The sequence below is a fragment of the Myripristis murdjan genome, chromosome 3, assembly GCF_902150065.1.
Source record: "Myripristis murdjan chromosome 3, fMyrMur1.1, whole genome shotgun sequence".
NCBI classification, from domain to species: Eukaryota; Metazoa; Chordata; class Actinopteri; order Holocentriformes; family Holocentridae; genus Myripristis; species Myripristis murdjan.
Window position 1 is genome coordinate 24,971,325 of NC_043982.1, and position 16,034 is coordinate 24,987,358.

At 41.5% G+C, this 16,034-nt stretch overlaps 1 protein-coding gene across 1 annotated transcript in view; it reads left to right on the forward strand.

Annotated features, from left to right (window-relative positions):
• Positions 1-16,034, forward strand: part of nfatc3a (nuclear factor of activated T cells 3a) — an 82,762-nt gene that overhangs the window by 40,063 nt on the left and 26,665 nt on the right. The window contains exons 4-6 of the mRNA XM_030077170.1: positions 12,088-12,287; positions 12,808-12,980; positions 13,429-13,569. Of these exons, the coding sequence (XP_029933030.1) occupies positions 12,088-12,287; positions 12,808-12,980; positions 13,429-13,569 (514 nt within the window). The remainder of the gene's footprint in view (positions 1-12,087; positions 12,288-12,807; positions 12,981-13,428; positions 13,570-16,034) is intronic.

A 16,034-nucleotide genomic window follows, 5' to 3' on the forward strand; every position in this document is an offset into this window, starting at 1 on the left:
TGGTATGGAGCTCTTGGAACGCAGTATGATAGTTATGGCTATAAACAAACATTCTCTCTCATATCCATATCACTACCAAATCCACTCAACTGATTCTTGGTCCTGAGGCTATGTCTATGTCAGTGGCTTTATATTTTTGTGTAGAGGATGGACATTGTTTCTAGTCCACATACAGTATAGTAGACGTCAGCAGGGGGAACATCTCTCGTAGGGCTTTCATTTTGATTTCACGTGCCAGGCTAGTCTTGGCCAAGTTTCTGTAAACATCGGCAAAACAATTGTTGACAGTCAAGGATCAAAGCAGGCAAGCGTTTTTTTTTTTTTTCTTCTTTTTTTTCATTTGAAGAACACAGTCCTGGATGTGCTACTTGGCGCATGGCTAACTCTACAGTATAAAAGTTAGAAGGTCATTATTCGGCAGAGTGATGCATTGACTTGGGTTTGATTTTTGGAAGGAGCTGTTAAAGTTTCCTTTTCTATGACAAGGAAATGCTCTAACTTGCCATGAAACCTAATGGAAAAGAGCATGAATGTCTAGCTAGAATATGTATCCTACTAGTGCTTCTAAACTGGTGGTTCCCGTTTAGATTTAGGATAACTGTCCTCTCCTGAGAGTGGTTGTGTTTCTTTTTCAAGTTAACTGTGTAGAATCTAATGGCTCAATTGTAGAGAGGTTTCAGGTCAGTGATTTCCAACCTGGGATGTTTGACCCCAGACACAGGATGCAGTGGCTCTTAAGCAGTGTGGGAAACTGTAGCCACGGAAAATTTGAAGCAAGGGAATCATATAAGCGAAGAACCTATTGTAGAACCTTAGTCTTAAATGTCTTATGAATGTTACTTATAACATCAGTAAGTTCCAGTTTGATAAGATTATTACTGTATCATACTCCCTTCCAAAAAGTTGTGAACATAGATGGTTAAATGTGTTTGCTCTTCTACTTTCTAAATATCATTGCAAGCAATAAAGAATGCTGCGTTAAAGAACCTTGCTCATCAAATGTGCCTGGAATTTTATGTCACATTGATGTAGCATTAAAAATATCCCTTGGTCTTGTTCAAGGAGTAGAAGATGACATTGAAACTGCAAGGAGTTCAGGGCTATCAGTACTAATAATATATTAGTTGTGGGACAATAAATCGCTAATGCAGTATATTGTGATACTTCCCCGTGTGATACATTATCAATACACATGTGCCAAGTATCAGTATTTCAATGTTGAACTTCATTTGCACAGATGCACATTTGAGTTCCTGTGAGATTTATTTGTTCCCATTGTTAGCTCCCGATTCTTTTGTTGAAAACCCAAGTACAGACCGGAGTCAGTCTTCAATTTTCTGATGCAATATTTATTATGGTCACATATAAAGCAAGGCAGTGCTGGTCTCAGTGTGACAGAGGTGTCTTAACTGGAGCTGTTCTGTCATGTTCACATTACGTCATCCCTGTGCATATTAAAACACTGAAAAACATGATTGATTCCTGCTTATTGGAAAATTATTTTGCCTTTTCCAGGGTATTTTTCTTCAGTTACATATACTGTGATGTATCATAGCTGATTATCTTACAATATATCATATATCACAGAATTACCTGTATCGTGATACCATTGTTATTGTGGGTAAAATGTTGTGATATTATCGTTACCCAGTGATTCCCACCCCCATAATATCTGCAGCCATGGTACCGGACAATGCTTTGCATGAGATCAAATTTTATATGTTGAAAAGTATGTCCAAGTCAGGGATCTAAAGAAAGACAGGAGAACCATAAAGCGTTGGCTGGCAATGGTCATAACTGTCAGCTCCCCTCCTGACCGTACGTACAGTAGCCAGACAAACAAAAGACAAACAGCGTGACAGTGTTTACATTGAATTGTTTGAACAGAGGTGATTCACAGCACTGGCTTCTGTGAGGAATGTTGCTTATTCCTGAGCAAATATAGCTACTCCGGGCTAATGATATGCTCGCTACAACCAATTTTTCACTTGTAAAGTAGAACTGGATTGGCAACTTGGAATGCCATCTATACCTCTCTCCATCCACCAGTTGCAAGGTAATCCTTTGCACTTCTGCTGGTTGAAAAGAGAGGAAAAGGAAACAAATGAAACACTTTACCAACATGAAAAAAGTGCAGCAGTGACCCATTGTTATAAGCAGCACAGTAAGAAGTGGAGTTTCTGCCATCTATACTTTTGTGCTGTAAAACATGTTTTTGTGTGTAATACTGTAAGGCATCCACTAAATAGAATACATCCCAACCTACATTCTGCATGCTTGAGCACAAGCAGTATAGGATTGATCTTAACCTGCAAGTGCGTGGGCCACTTTAACATTGTTTAAAAAGATGAACCGAATGAACCTCAACGACTTCAAATAGTGCTGACCACCTGACCTTTGTAAAATAGTAGTAGTAAAGCACATGATGGTTATATCTGTGCCTGGCTGACTGGCTGGTTTAGCTGTTCCTCTGCGGCTAGATTCAGACCATAATTGGTACACCTGTTGCTAGGAGACATCTAAGTCCAAAGCCTCTCTGGCTGGCTGAGGTATCCTTGTGCGTATTTAACCAGCTTAATTGAGTGCTGCTTGCACCCACACAAATGTAAGGAGCCCCTGTGGTATTACCTGCTGGGTTATGGAACAGGCAGGCAGACACGACGCAGAAAGACTAGCACACAGTGAGGAAACACACATATGCACACAAACACATCATAGCACTGTAGCTTTAATACAAAACAAGACTGAAAATAGATAGCTGGAAACAATATTGTGGCCGTTTTAAGACCTGTTTCTGCAGTTAATAAATCTAAAAGAAGCTGCAGCGTCCTGTAGCAGTGAGTTGAAAGAGAAGATGGCAGAAGCTATCCAAGAGAACATTATATTTCGACTTGCTTAAATGCATCAAATGATTTTGACCCCAGTGCCTGAATACATGATCATGACCTTTCTCTCGCTCTCCCTCTCTCTCCCTCTCTCTCTACCCCACTCTCTCTCTCTCTCTCTCTCTCTCTCTCTCTCTCCTCTCTCTCTCTCTCCTCTCTCTCTCTCTCTCTCTCTGCCTGGCCCTCCCACTCTTTACTCTCTATGTCCTCCCACACCATTTGCCATGCAGCCACTCTTTCCCACTTTTTCTTTTCACCAGGTATGGCTGTGGCTGCTATGTTGTTGTCGTAGTGAGCCTCTGCTTTGTTTTTTATGAGGAACACACAAACAAGAAAAAAAAAAGTTTGGGATTGTAACAGCTGGCAGGTGGAGACATCATAAACTTACAAAAGGCAGAAAGGGCAGTCACACACCCATAACTCCAACCACAAATAAAAATAATAATAATAATTATTATTATTATTCAGTAATATTTAGTGTTATTCAGGGAGCAGTCTTCATCAAGGTTGCTGTATGGTAACCCTGGTTCAGATACCCGAATAATAAAAATTATGTTGCATTCAGGTTTCGAGAGTACGGCTGCCTCTTGTAAGTTTTTCAAACACGCAAACAGAGCACAGCCATGCGGTTTGCACTGTGTGAACTGACTGGAGCTTGTGTTGCCCTGCCCCAGGGCTGTATTTGATGTAAACATGTTGGAAGCTTGGCTCTCATTTGATGTAATCAGGCTTAGTGCACAGCGAGACAACAGTCTCTGAGAGGGGGAGAAAAAAGAGAAAGAGAGCAAGTGGGGGAGGATAGAGCCTGAGCCAGTGTAGCAAGGCCATATACAGCCCTCTTACAGTATACAGTAAACGCTCCACCATTTGTGTGTGTGTGTGTGTGTGTGTGTGTGTGTGTGTGTGTGTGTGTCTATGCTTGTATGCATGTGTGTGGTGTGTGTCTGTGTGTATTGACCTTGTTTAAACAAACAGTCGACGAGCCCCCTGGCTCTCTGTGCCCTCCCTAGTGTGCTGGGCAAACAGCAGGCCAATGTGAGCAGTGTTGTTTGTGTGTGTGTGTGTGTGTGTGTATGTGTGTGTGTGTGTGTGTGTGTGTGTGTGTCCGTAGATCCCAGGTTCTGATGCCTCAGTTGGAAAACTGTTGCCAAATAAAATGGGCCAGGCACACCCGTGACCTTGACCACCATTGCTTCTGTTTCTACATCTGTTGCACACACTGTTCAAAAACTACTGTACACACACACACACACACACACACACACACACACTAGACACCTATCCAAGGCCCACAGTATACACCAAAGCTATTGTCCTTAAATCCACACATTCTAATACACAAAACACACTCACAAACACATGCTTCAGGGCTGTAGTTTACACCAACGAAAGTGTATGTAGACTCTCCCCCATACACACACACACACTCTGGCTACACACATTGAGCCTCACCATGGCAACCTTGGAGCAACACAGGCAAACAACTTGGCAGAGTCAGACGTTGCTGTGAGAAAGTGTCATGTTACGACAGAGGGCCGGGGCTGCAGGAGGTGAGAGGAGAGGACAGAAGAAGAGAGGAGAGAAGAAGAAAAGAGAGGAGCAAAGGAGAGTAAAACAGGAAGAGCGAGATGAAGGAAGAGAGGACGAAGGGAATTCAAGAAAAGAATAGGTGAGGTTAAGAGAGTGGAGTGAGCCGGTAAGACATAAGGGAGCAAAGGTGCATGGGAAAGAGGTCAAAAGGAGAGGAGGACATAAAGGACAGATGAAGAAAAAAGGACATTTAATACTTGAGATAAGATGAAATATGTGAGGCCCTGCAGGACATGGATGAGGTTCTCTCCTCTTAGCCCTGCCCATCTTGAGTTTTCCCATCATCAAAACTCTCCCCACCCATCCAAGCCTTCAACACTTGTCTCCAAACCTTTTGTGCTTTCAACACAAAGTTAGCAGTTGTCTGTGGGGCTGTTACTCCTAATGTGTGTCATGGTACGTGTATGAAGCGAGGGGGAACTTTATCCCCCCCAACTAGCTAGCCTTAATACTGAATCAGTGGAACAGATGAAGGCCAAAAATAAGTGTGAGCTTTATTTAGCTGGAGCTGAATATGAAACAGTATCCAGCGGTTTTATTTTAGGGAAGCAAGTTCATCCTTAACCCGATCCACAGTCAGAAGCAGCAGCAGCAGAGGCAGCCCTAAGCAAGTTACAGGCTTCAACAAGCACAGGCCTGGGGACATGTGACTGGTGTTAATGTCAGCATGGTTTAATATAAGAACTGATCTCTATCAGGCCTTAGTAACTTGATGGCTGACCAGCTGGGCCCACTGCACTCTGGGTGGGGAGAAAGGCATGGAGTTAAAAGTGTAGAGACCACCCTCCTGTGGTATTTCACACTTAAGCATAGATTTAGGAGGTGGTGGCGGGGTGACTCAGGAATGTGCAACAAGCCGGGGTTGTGTGTGTTGTGTGCATTTCACTGTGGAGGAGCCTCTTCAGTCAGGACAGTAGTACTGTGCATGTGTACTTGTTTACATGTCCCACTGTTTACAGTCAGTGTTTGACCCATTTTCTCACTTAAGGATGCAAATAAGTGTACTTAACTTATTTGAAGATCTCATGGTATTGTTTTACAGTTTGTTACACAGTTTTAAAAGCTATTCTTAAATTTGTGAGGCCTACTGTTGCTCAGTAGCAAAGTTAAAAAATGCCAAAACCACAAAGAAAACAATTATGTTCTTGGAAGCAGCTGTAAATGTCGCAGTGTGACTAAATTAACCCTGCTCTGTGTTGTGTTTCGGTTTGACCGGTGTTGATTCACTGGGACTGCTGAAGTGGGGCCTTTCTTTCTGCCCCTCTAATCAGGTTTTCCTGGTTGATTATTTGATTTGGAGAGAACTCCTGGCCTGCTGAGCGTGTTTGTCAACACTGTGGCTCTGCACCAAATCTGTCATGTGCAGAGACAGAAAAGTAGAGAGAGAGAGGGAGAGACAGAGAGAGAGAGAGAGAGAGAGAGAGAGATCCAGCATTTTCTGGTGATATTTTGCAGTGTTCACTAGTGCTGAAGCACAGTAAAATAAATGACAAAAAAAACAAACAAAGTAATCCATTATACCTGTTGAGATCTGGGATTTCCTGGTCACTCAGTGGGCCAAGACTCCCAAGACTCATGCCATGGGTTCATATCCTGGTTAGGGTTAGCTGCATATCTATGCTTCATATAATACCACCATGTCCTATCTGTCCTGCAGCTCTCTTATATTTATTGTCACATAAAGCAGGAAAAACACGGAAACAGTATGATAGGGTCATGGTTTCCATTCATTTTTACAGTACTAAAAGAGAGTCCATTTAAAAAACAAACAAACAAACAAACAAAAAAAAACATTTTGATCCCTGTCTTTGTTTGCCCTTTTGTGGTATCCTGATTACATCCATAAAGCATTTCAATTTTTCACCTCTGTCTGTCCTCTCTTATACATACATTCCCCCAGACACTGTTAACTCATTTTATGCTGTCTGGAACACACATGCTGCTGTGAATAAACATTGCCAGCTCCACACATGCCCTGATTTATGGACACACACACACATACACACACAAACCTGGCCTGTCTGTGCACACTTCCACAGCACACAGACATGACCATAAAGCAAGCAACACAACCCGCATAGTGTCGAGCCCTGTGACTCTACAGTACTTTGAATCCAGAATAATGGTGTCATTTATAGCTATGGATCCATTTAGACTGTGGTGGATAATTACCTAGCTTGTTAGCTTGTTACTACTGAGATTTACACTTTCATGTGGCCATTTATGGGTTATTATAGAGGCCTCATGCTGATCCTGGGAGGAACTTCCTTCCCAGTACATTTCATGTGCCACATACTTTGGAGAGTGGGTAGGTTGACAAGGGGCATGGTTAGAGGGCAGTGCACTCTGCCATCATATCTGTGTATGTGTGTGTGTGTGTGTGTATGTGAGTGTGTTTCTGTTTGTGTGAGAAGGAAGTGACCTTCCACGCAACATTGTCCCCTAAGCCTCTTAGTCAGGGTCACAGAGAAGTCATACTGTCTCCTGCACTGCAGGGCCAGCAGCAAGCTTTACGTCCCAGGACACACACACACACACACACACACACACACACAGAACAGAGAGACAGAGAGAGAGAGACAGAGAGAGAGAGACAGACAGAGAGAGAGTGTAAATGATTGATTCCATCAGTAACAGGGCTGGATGATATGGTAAAAAAAAAAAAAAAAAAAAAAAATCATTGTGATTATTTTGACATTTACATATTGTGATGGTGCTAATCATATTTTAGTGGGAGTGGTCTTGTTTTTGTTTTTTTTTTACATCATAACTGTCATTTTAACTGAACAAAACTAGTCCAGTCAGGATGACTGGACTACTGATTTTTTGCTGAGATCTGTACCAAACCATCTTTTTTATGTCTGGAGAGTATGATTTGTAGGCCAGGGCATCTCTATAGCTCCAGAATACTTCTTTTATCATGATATACTGTCACATTTAACCTTTGTCAAAATATTGCAGCTGCTGTGATTTGGATATTGCACTTGGATATTGCATGGCTTTGATATGATTTCCATTAATTGTGCAGCCCTCGACAGTAATTTATTTTGACTCACACACACACAGGCACGCTTTCTTTTAGGCCCTCCTGCTTACACATATTCACACACTCGCACACACATACAAGATTAGACCATGACACAAACTGTAGTACTAATGCCCCTCACCTCACCATGTGTTGTTTCCTCAGATGAACTGCCCTGCACCATGATCTACTGCTGGAGATGACAGAGTACTTAGCCTTAAGAGCTTTTAGTTTAGCTCATTAATGCTTAACTTGATAGGCTCCTGTTCACCAATTGAGTTCTATAAATCTCGCGTAGCCAGTGTCCTACTGCTGTTTGTCTCCCTTGTCACTGTTTTTTTGGCATCCTTAACTTAAAGGATTAATATGGTGATGATCATATAGATTTATTGGCTAACCTAGTTTTTGTTTTTCTTAGTTTTATTAGTTGTAACGAAAGAAAAAAATATCAAGGTTTTCAAAATTCAAAGCCTCATTGAGCTTGTGTCTTAGGGGCTGATCAGACATGGCATCACCATCCATCCTGGGTGATAAATACGGGTCTGAACACACCCAAATGTTTTGAAGACGCTTTGGTCACCTGGGACAAATTTGTAGCGTGAACTGTATGTAGCGTGTATGTATTCATTTCTGCAACAAAAGATACTGCAAAGTGCATAAAAGTCCACAAAAACAAAGTAGGACTGTGTGAAACATGGTCTGTGGTGGAAGCCATCTGTATTGTTTTGAGCGTGGGCAGGGGAATGGAAATAAACAGCAGTGATGTAGTAAGTATTTGCATATAATGGATATATATAGATATATACCCATACACAAACAAATCACACGGTCTGACCAGGTCCTCAGAAGCAGGTGGAAGACACTGTATGTCAAGACTTAATTTCATCCATATACCTTTGTGTTTTATTAGTCAGAAAGGAGGGAAACACTTCCCTCCTCTGAGGGGAAAAGTATTTTAAATTATGGTAGAAAAATATTGTGTTACTCAAAATCACTCAAAATTAGAGTGATTTTCTTCAGTCCAGAATTAGAAAATAATGTTCTCTAAGATATTTGATGGCAAATAGAATCAGAGCTAATACATATATAGCCAAGTTTTATGTGGAGACCAAAGCTCTCAGCCATGATCATCCTTTCAGGTTGGTTGTTAACTAATCATCACTAGCCCGAGCTGTCAGCACATCATCAGATCTACTGCCAATTAATATTAGCATAAATGCTCACCAACTCTTGTCTGGTTTAGATGGAGCTCCAGGATACTTCTGTTGTGAATATTGTTGTAATGCTACTGCGACAGTCAATCCTGTCTAGCAGTGGTTTAACTTGATTGCATTGTTAGCTTTACATTTAAAATACTCCTGGATTTTCTTTTAAAATTAACAGTCTTCATTTTTACATGATGGTCAGTATGGTTGTATTTGGGGAAGGTCTTTTTCGCCTCATTGTTGCATGTTGATCAGGTGGGTATTTCAAGCAGTGCTGCCACCTAGAACATCTTTTGCACATTGCATCAATGCCACATTTTTCAAGGATACAGTCTGAATTTTGTTGGTTATAATGACTAATTGTTGCAGCCCTAGTTGAAATAACATACTTTAGGGGGCAAGCTTATTTTTTGAAAATACATAGAATTCCTTGAAATTCCAGTGAGCAGGGAGACATAAATGAAAGCCTGAAATTGAGTTTAGAAAACCTGCAATCTAAAAATTTAGTAAAATAATTGCTGATTTATTGTTATTTATCCATAATCCTGCCAAACCTTTGCAAATATAGAATTTATTTTGTTCTGCCAGACATTAAAAAATATCCCTTAATACAATTTAACCTGTAACACCAGAAACACCAGAAACACCAATGTACTTTGTATATTATATATTGTATATTTTTTTTCTAAGATAGTGTGAACAAGCTGTAAATTTAAGGAATAAATATGATTATAACTGTGATGTCTTTTTGACAGCGGTGGTTTGTGGAGAAAAAGCGTTGATCACAAGTCATGGAAAGCTGAGATATTTCAATTTTAAAAATCAGAACAGCAGTCAGTTGAGATGTTTGGCCTTGTTATGAGGTTGTAAGTATAATACCTAAGTTCATAGAAAGTGTGAAAATTATTTGGCAAAATTACTCTTAAATTTTGTTCTGCCATTGAAAAGTACTTAATATAATTAACTCTTTGCTGAGACCTTCACACACTGCTGAACCCAGCATGCAGATGAATTAAAATTGTGTGGAAATATTGACCTGTATTAACCAGGCAGGTCCATGGGCTATTTGATTTTTCCCTCAGCTCACTCAAGATGTAGCAGCTTAGCGAGCCGGGGCATGCACCTCTCAACCCAGATCCCCTTACAGCCCTTGACCTCTCTACCCCTAATCACCCTGGAGAAACAAAAGGGCTGGTCTCACTGGTCAGAGGTGTCCATGTGTGTGTGTTTTCTGCAGGGAGGGGTGGAGGGTGTAAAATGTAAACAAGGCATCATGGTCCTCTCCAGTTGCAAACCAATTTTGTGCATCACGACTCTTCTTACACCCCTGTAACTAATACATTATAAACACTCTTGATGTGGGGTCTTGATTTGTTAATTCAACAATTATTGCATTTTTGCATCTCTTTTGTTTTCATGGATAAACAGTAGCAATAAACAAATCTTTGTTTATTGGCTAGAATTACATCTGTTCCCTGGAAAAGAGCTCTTATTGACCATTCTTTTGGGAGGAACTTGTGAAGCACTGGGACCTTTTTGAGTTCAAAACCTCAACCTTTTGTAGATGCAAGGTTTTGGTTCAGTGTAGAACACTGAGGCTCTATGGAGGAGATTTCAACTTTATCGCTCTGCCTGCCTGCATGTAGTATCTGCCTCTGGAGGCTCACCTAGACCCCTGTAAACACAGCACATTTCAATTTTTCCACTGCTCTGTTTGACTTAGCTGCCCCCTATACTGCCACTTCTTACTCCACAGGGTACCGTCTCGGCAACAGCGGGAGAGAGAGAGAAAGAGAGGGAGATGTAGAAATGAGCACAGCCTACCAGTAAATCCATTGGCAATAGTTCTCATGAACACTCACTGATGCCACATGAGTCCACTTTTTAATCAGAGTTGGAAAATAAGGCATTCTTAATAACACTGCTGCAATACAAACCTGCAAGTCTAATAATTGGTTTCAGAAAAAGTTGGTATTTTGAAACCAAACATGGTAGTGCTTGCTCACTGTTTCTCTCAGGTAGAGGTATTTCCAGGGTCTAATTAGGACCAATTTAAGCCTTTTTACTTTAGCTGGTTTTGGAACAGCACTTGACAAATCTCAAACTACACCCACTTTCTCTCATTCAACCCACCACACTTATGTATCAAACACTGACACAGTAGTGTGTGACGCAAACCCAAAGGGAGGAAAGGGTCAGTAGCCAGCTGTGGCAGGGTTGAGGCTTGGCAAGTCCTGGGGTGAAACAGCAATGAATGGCCTTGTTCTTTTCTGTTACCCTCAATGGGCTGCCCTCCATCCAAGCTGTAGGTATGTTTTGCGAAGGCGGTATGGTGGGAGTGTGTGTGCATGTGTGGGAGTGCCATCCTGCCGTCACGTAGTCTGCCAAGCACAACATTCCAACAGTGGTGGGATTGTGTGGCCTGTATGTTTGTTCTGTCCCTCTGAGGAGGAAAGGTTCTGCCCTCCTTTCCATCTCCCTTCCTCCCCTCCTGACACTCACCACTTCTCCTTTAGAAAGCCTTTCACCTGTCTGACAAGGAGCCAGGGTGCCAGCACCAAGGGACTAGTGGTGGTGCTAGGTGGCCTATGCCAGCTAGGCTGGCATGCATGCCACAGCTGGATATGAAGGGGCTGTTAACATTTTTTACTGGCAGTTTTTTTAAAATTTGTTTTTTGTTTTTGTTTTTTAAACAAAACTTAGTCCACTTTTAAGTACACTGTGTGACACCTCACAGACTGAGTTGAAGATCATGTCAGTTCCATGTAAGCACTCATTCATCCATTTTTTCTTCTCTTTTTGTGAAGTCCTGGTACACCAGCTATATATATATATATATATATATATATATATATATACACACACACACATACACACACAAACACACACACACACTATAGGGAAAAAAAACATGATTCACCACAGTTGTACAATTTGGAGGATTTCAGTTTTGGTGCAAAATCGTTAGACCTTCACCAGCTGCAGCAGATCTTACTGGACTCAGACGAACCAGGCCAGGGTCTGAGGTTCTGGTCCGCTTTTAGGGTTTTTGAGGCAATAGAACTTCGTGTAGGCTCCTGTTAAAAGGAATTTGTGCAAGGGGAAAAAATGATAAGACTATTAGTGGAGAACATCAGTGTTGAACTGGTTGGAGGCCAAAGTGCCAGATGAATCTCCAGTGGCCCTGCCAGAAATATCCCAACACCCTCAGCCTGACATTTAGGTTCCCTCCAAAAAAGGTGGCCTTCTGAAAGCAGTGGAAATGTAGAGAGTATTCGTTGGTTCACACCTTTCATCTGGACCCTGTGCGCTCACATCTGTTTTTATTCTGTTTTTCTCTTTCCTTCTCCCTTTTTTGCTCCCTCTCTCTGTCTTGTCTCAGCTCATTGGCTACAGTGAGAAGCCTGTCAACCTACAGATGTTCATTGGAACTGCAGACGACCGTTACTTGAGGCCGCACGCGTTCTACCAGGTGCACCGGATCACTGGGAAAACGGTGGCCACGGCCAGCCAAGAAATCATCATCTCCAGCACCAAAGTTCTCGAAATTCCTCTCCTGCCTGAAAACAACATGTCGGCCAGGTAGGTGTCAGAAGCACTTCAGGGTTACATTTCTCAGTTATGAGCTTACCACCATGGAGGAAGCCCTGTCCAATGTAAAATTAACCATGTTTATGATCATATGGGGTCCTAACATCAGCCAAATGGGATTTTATAGATTTTTAATTCGAACCAACAGGAGAGTCAGGCATAGAAGGAAAATTTGAGGGCTTTCCCACAAAGCAGAAAAGCAGACTTTATTTCCATATTTATGATTCCGCATCACCCAGATGATTATATTTATATAAGGTCTGGTTTCATTTACATTGGAATTCCTAGGAAGGGATTTGGTAGGGATTTTCACTTTTACAGTTGCAATAAATCATATTCACAGGCATTTGTAATTTGTGATTCAACACTTAATTTACCCTTCATTGCCAGCCCCCTACTGGGCTGTGGTTGGTTTTAGCACTCCCAGGCCCTCACTTCTTAAATTTGTATTAGATGATTGCCAATATGGAAGGGCTGAGCGGGGCCAACTGTTTTTCCCTCTACCTTGCAGTATCGACTGTGCTGGCATCCTGAAGCTGCGGAACTCAGACATCGAGCTGCGGAAGGGGGAGACGGATATTGGGAGAAAGAACACACGGGTACGGGTGGTGTTCCGAGTGCACATCCCTCAACCCAACGGGAAGGTGCTGTCGCTGCAGGCTGCCTCCATACCCGTGGAGTGCTGTGAGTGTCCACTTCCTGCCCTGAGTCACAGGCGTCTGCATACACACATGCACCCACTCATTCAGACAAGCACACACAGAGACATACTGTATTGTACAGTAAACAAACATGCAAACAAGTACACGCAGACAACTTTGTGTTCCTTCCACTTCTTCATTACCAAGCTACTTCGAGTCTTGGCAGTTCATGAATGATGATTTAATCTACTGTTTGCACTCATTGAATTTCATTTTAGATAAGAGTGTCTGATAAATGCTAAAATGTAAATGTACTCTGTTCTGTCTGTGCCCTTCTAGTCTAAACTTTTGCTCAGGACACACAAACACACATGCACACACACGGACGCCCACACACACATACATACACAGAAGCACAGATTGAGGTGAAAAAGAACACAAATGATCAGTCTTTTTTCTCCTCACCCCCCCCTCCCCTTTGTCTCTCTCAGCCCAGCGATCAGCTCAAGAGCTGCCCCAGGTTGAGAAGTCCAGCCTGACCAGCTGTCTGGTCAGCGGGGGGGAAGAGATGGTGATCACTGGCTCCAACTTCTTCCCCGAGTCCAAGGTCATCTTCCTGGAGAAAGGCCCTGGTAAGAGTCATGTCTGCACAGCAGCTTAGCCTCAAACTACCACTGCAAAAATAGCTTGAGCCAATTAAATGTGTAAAAAATCCTATTTCATGGTCACCTGATAGACCTTCTCAGAGCGTTGTAGTCATGAAAACTGTCAAATTCTAAAAACCTTTGTGCTTAAAGAGATAAGCCACACTGTGCTGAACATTCCAGATGTTGTACGACCCATCCAAAGGTTGTTTTATTGCACAATCAGATTCTTTAATATTAACACACTTGCCCCTAAATGAAAAGGCAGGAATAGGAAACAAAAGTAGCATAGTGGGAAATGTCCATCCTTACTTTGAGTTTTAAAGTTGTTCCTTCTTTAATTTCTAGGTAGGATAAAGTTGCATAGCAGCACATGCAACTAAAATGGTAGTTCAAGAAGTGATTTTTTTTTTTTATTATTATTGCCAGGAAAACTATGTTATATTCTCTAATGTACATTTGGATGATCCAAATGCTAACCCCCCCCAAACAAACAAAAAACCTACATTACCTAATATTGCTCTTTTAAGAGATGGGAAAAAAGCAAAAAGGACAAAATCGGGTTGGGCAACACAGCTGGCTGCTTGTTTATGAGAAATGTATAATGGAAAAGATCACATGTAATTGCTGAAAACTTATCGTATTACATAAAACACTTCTTATCAATAGTGAATAATTACTGTTAGACCAAGTTAAATACAATTATGCACAGCTAATAACTGTTGGCAAAATGTTCAAAAGGAGTTGTACAGAAGCCTGTGCGCTGTAGAAAGCTTCTTGGTATGAATGAGAAACCATGGGGAGCTCTCTGCAGGTCTTCAAAACCAGATTTTACAAACTCACATTTCTCAGCAGTGTAAAAAGGCCCATATCTAATAGCTGTCTTATTTGTTTTAGAGGATTCCCTCTGTCATGTCTGGAATGTGACTTCAGCCATTTGGAGACAATACACGTTTCTCAAGGAGATATTCCTCAGGAAGCTATTAAAGCAGTCATTGAGTTCTAGTCTTGTGTTTCCTGTTGTAACAAAACAAAACTGTGATTTTGGGAGTATATCAGTGCTCAGATCAGATGTGTGATGTTGTTTTTGCCTCTGCAAGAACTCCAGCCCCGCAGGGCATTTTCACACACAGGACAGATTTATGGCTGCTATAATGCAGTTTATCAAGAGTGCACTGCAAAATGAAGAAGTCTACCTGTACAAGTATCTTTATCTTGTTCACAGACTTTCCAATTTTGAGACTGTATTGCCTCTAAATTTCTTAATTGTACATCACTCGTGAGGTACATGCAGATGATGTGTCTTGGTATCATTTCTTTTTAGAGAAAAAATCTCTACAATCATGAAATTATCTACTTTTAAAGAGACAGAACTAGCCTCTGCTCGGTCTCGGTTTAACTATCGAACCAGAGCCAGAATGAATCTTGTTGGCTAGTTGTGTAGTTGTAGCACAAAAGTATGTTTTTGTTGCATGTTTTATGCAAAGTAAGACTAAATTTTTTATTTACTTTAAAAGTATACAGAGCCCTGTTCATGCTGTCAGTCAAGCTCTCCTGTGAGCTTGCTGCAATGAACCGAGCGGGGTGACAGGATGGTTATATACTGCAAAGTACAGTGCTGAGATTGGAATAACCTTGTGATGGAGACAGCACAGCACATAAGAGTCAGTCATGTGTAACCATGAGGAGATGTATAGGTCTGCATTACATAAAGAATTAAAGCTGCATCAGTCCATTTTGCATGGTGGCAGCAAGAGATAACTTCAGCACCCAGTTGTCATGTACAGTATTGTGATAACAGTAAACTGCACACTCAATGTATTTTTCTGTGTCGCTTGGGGGCTTTTTTGCAGCACGTTAAGGCATTGTTGGTGAATTCAGCTTTCATTCTGCGGTGCTCAGTTCCTGCTGTTTACGGACAAAGTTTGTAGTTTGCTTTTCGGTTTCAGTTAGTTTGTTCTTATGTGCAGAGAAGATACCCTGCTAGTGTCCAAACATGACACCAAAATGATAAATTATTTGCGTACACTGCGTGACTCTTAGTTAAGATTAATTGGATGGTCCTCCCTGCTGCAGCACCACCCACAGATATTGTCTTATGTATATTAGTGATTTGTGAGAAAAGGGTTTTCAAAAGGTCACAAAGGTAAATCATAAATGAGAGATAGGAGACCACTTGAATGCAAAAGTGTAATATTTAGTTTACTAAATTTCCCATAAAATTGGCCCATATAGAGGCAGTTAACACAAAAAATTGATGACATGCAGACTAGACAGGTGACCCATTTCATGTGAAAGCTCTTTGCCAAGCATTTGTCTTATGTAGGTTCCCATAAAAATTTTGTCCACTGCTCTAAGTTTCACCCTCACACAAAATCCAACTGAAACATGTGATGCTGTCCTGAGCGGCCATTCATATCTGTTCAGCAAATGTCTAGGCTAAAGACATTACT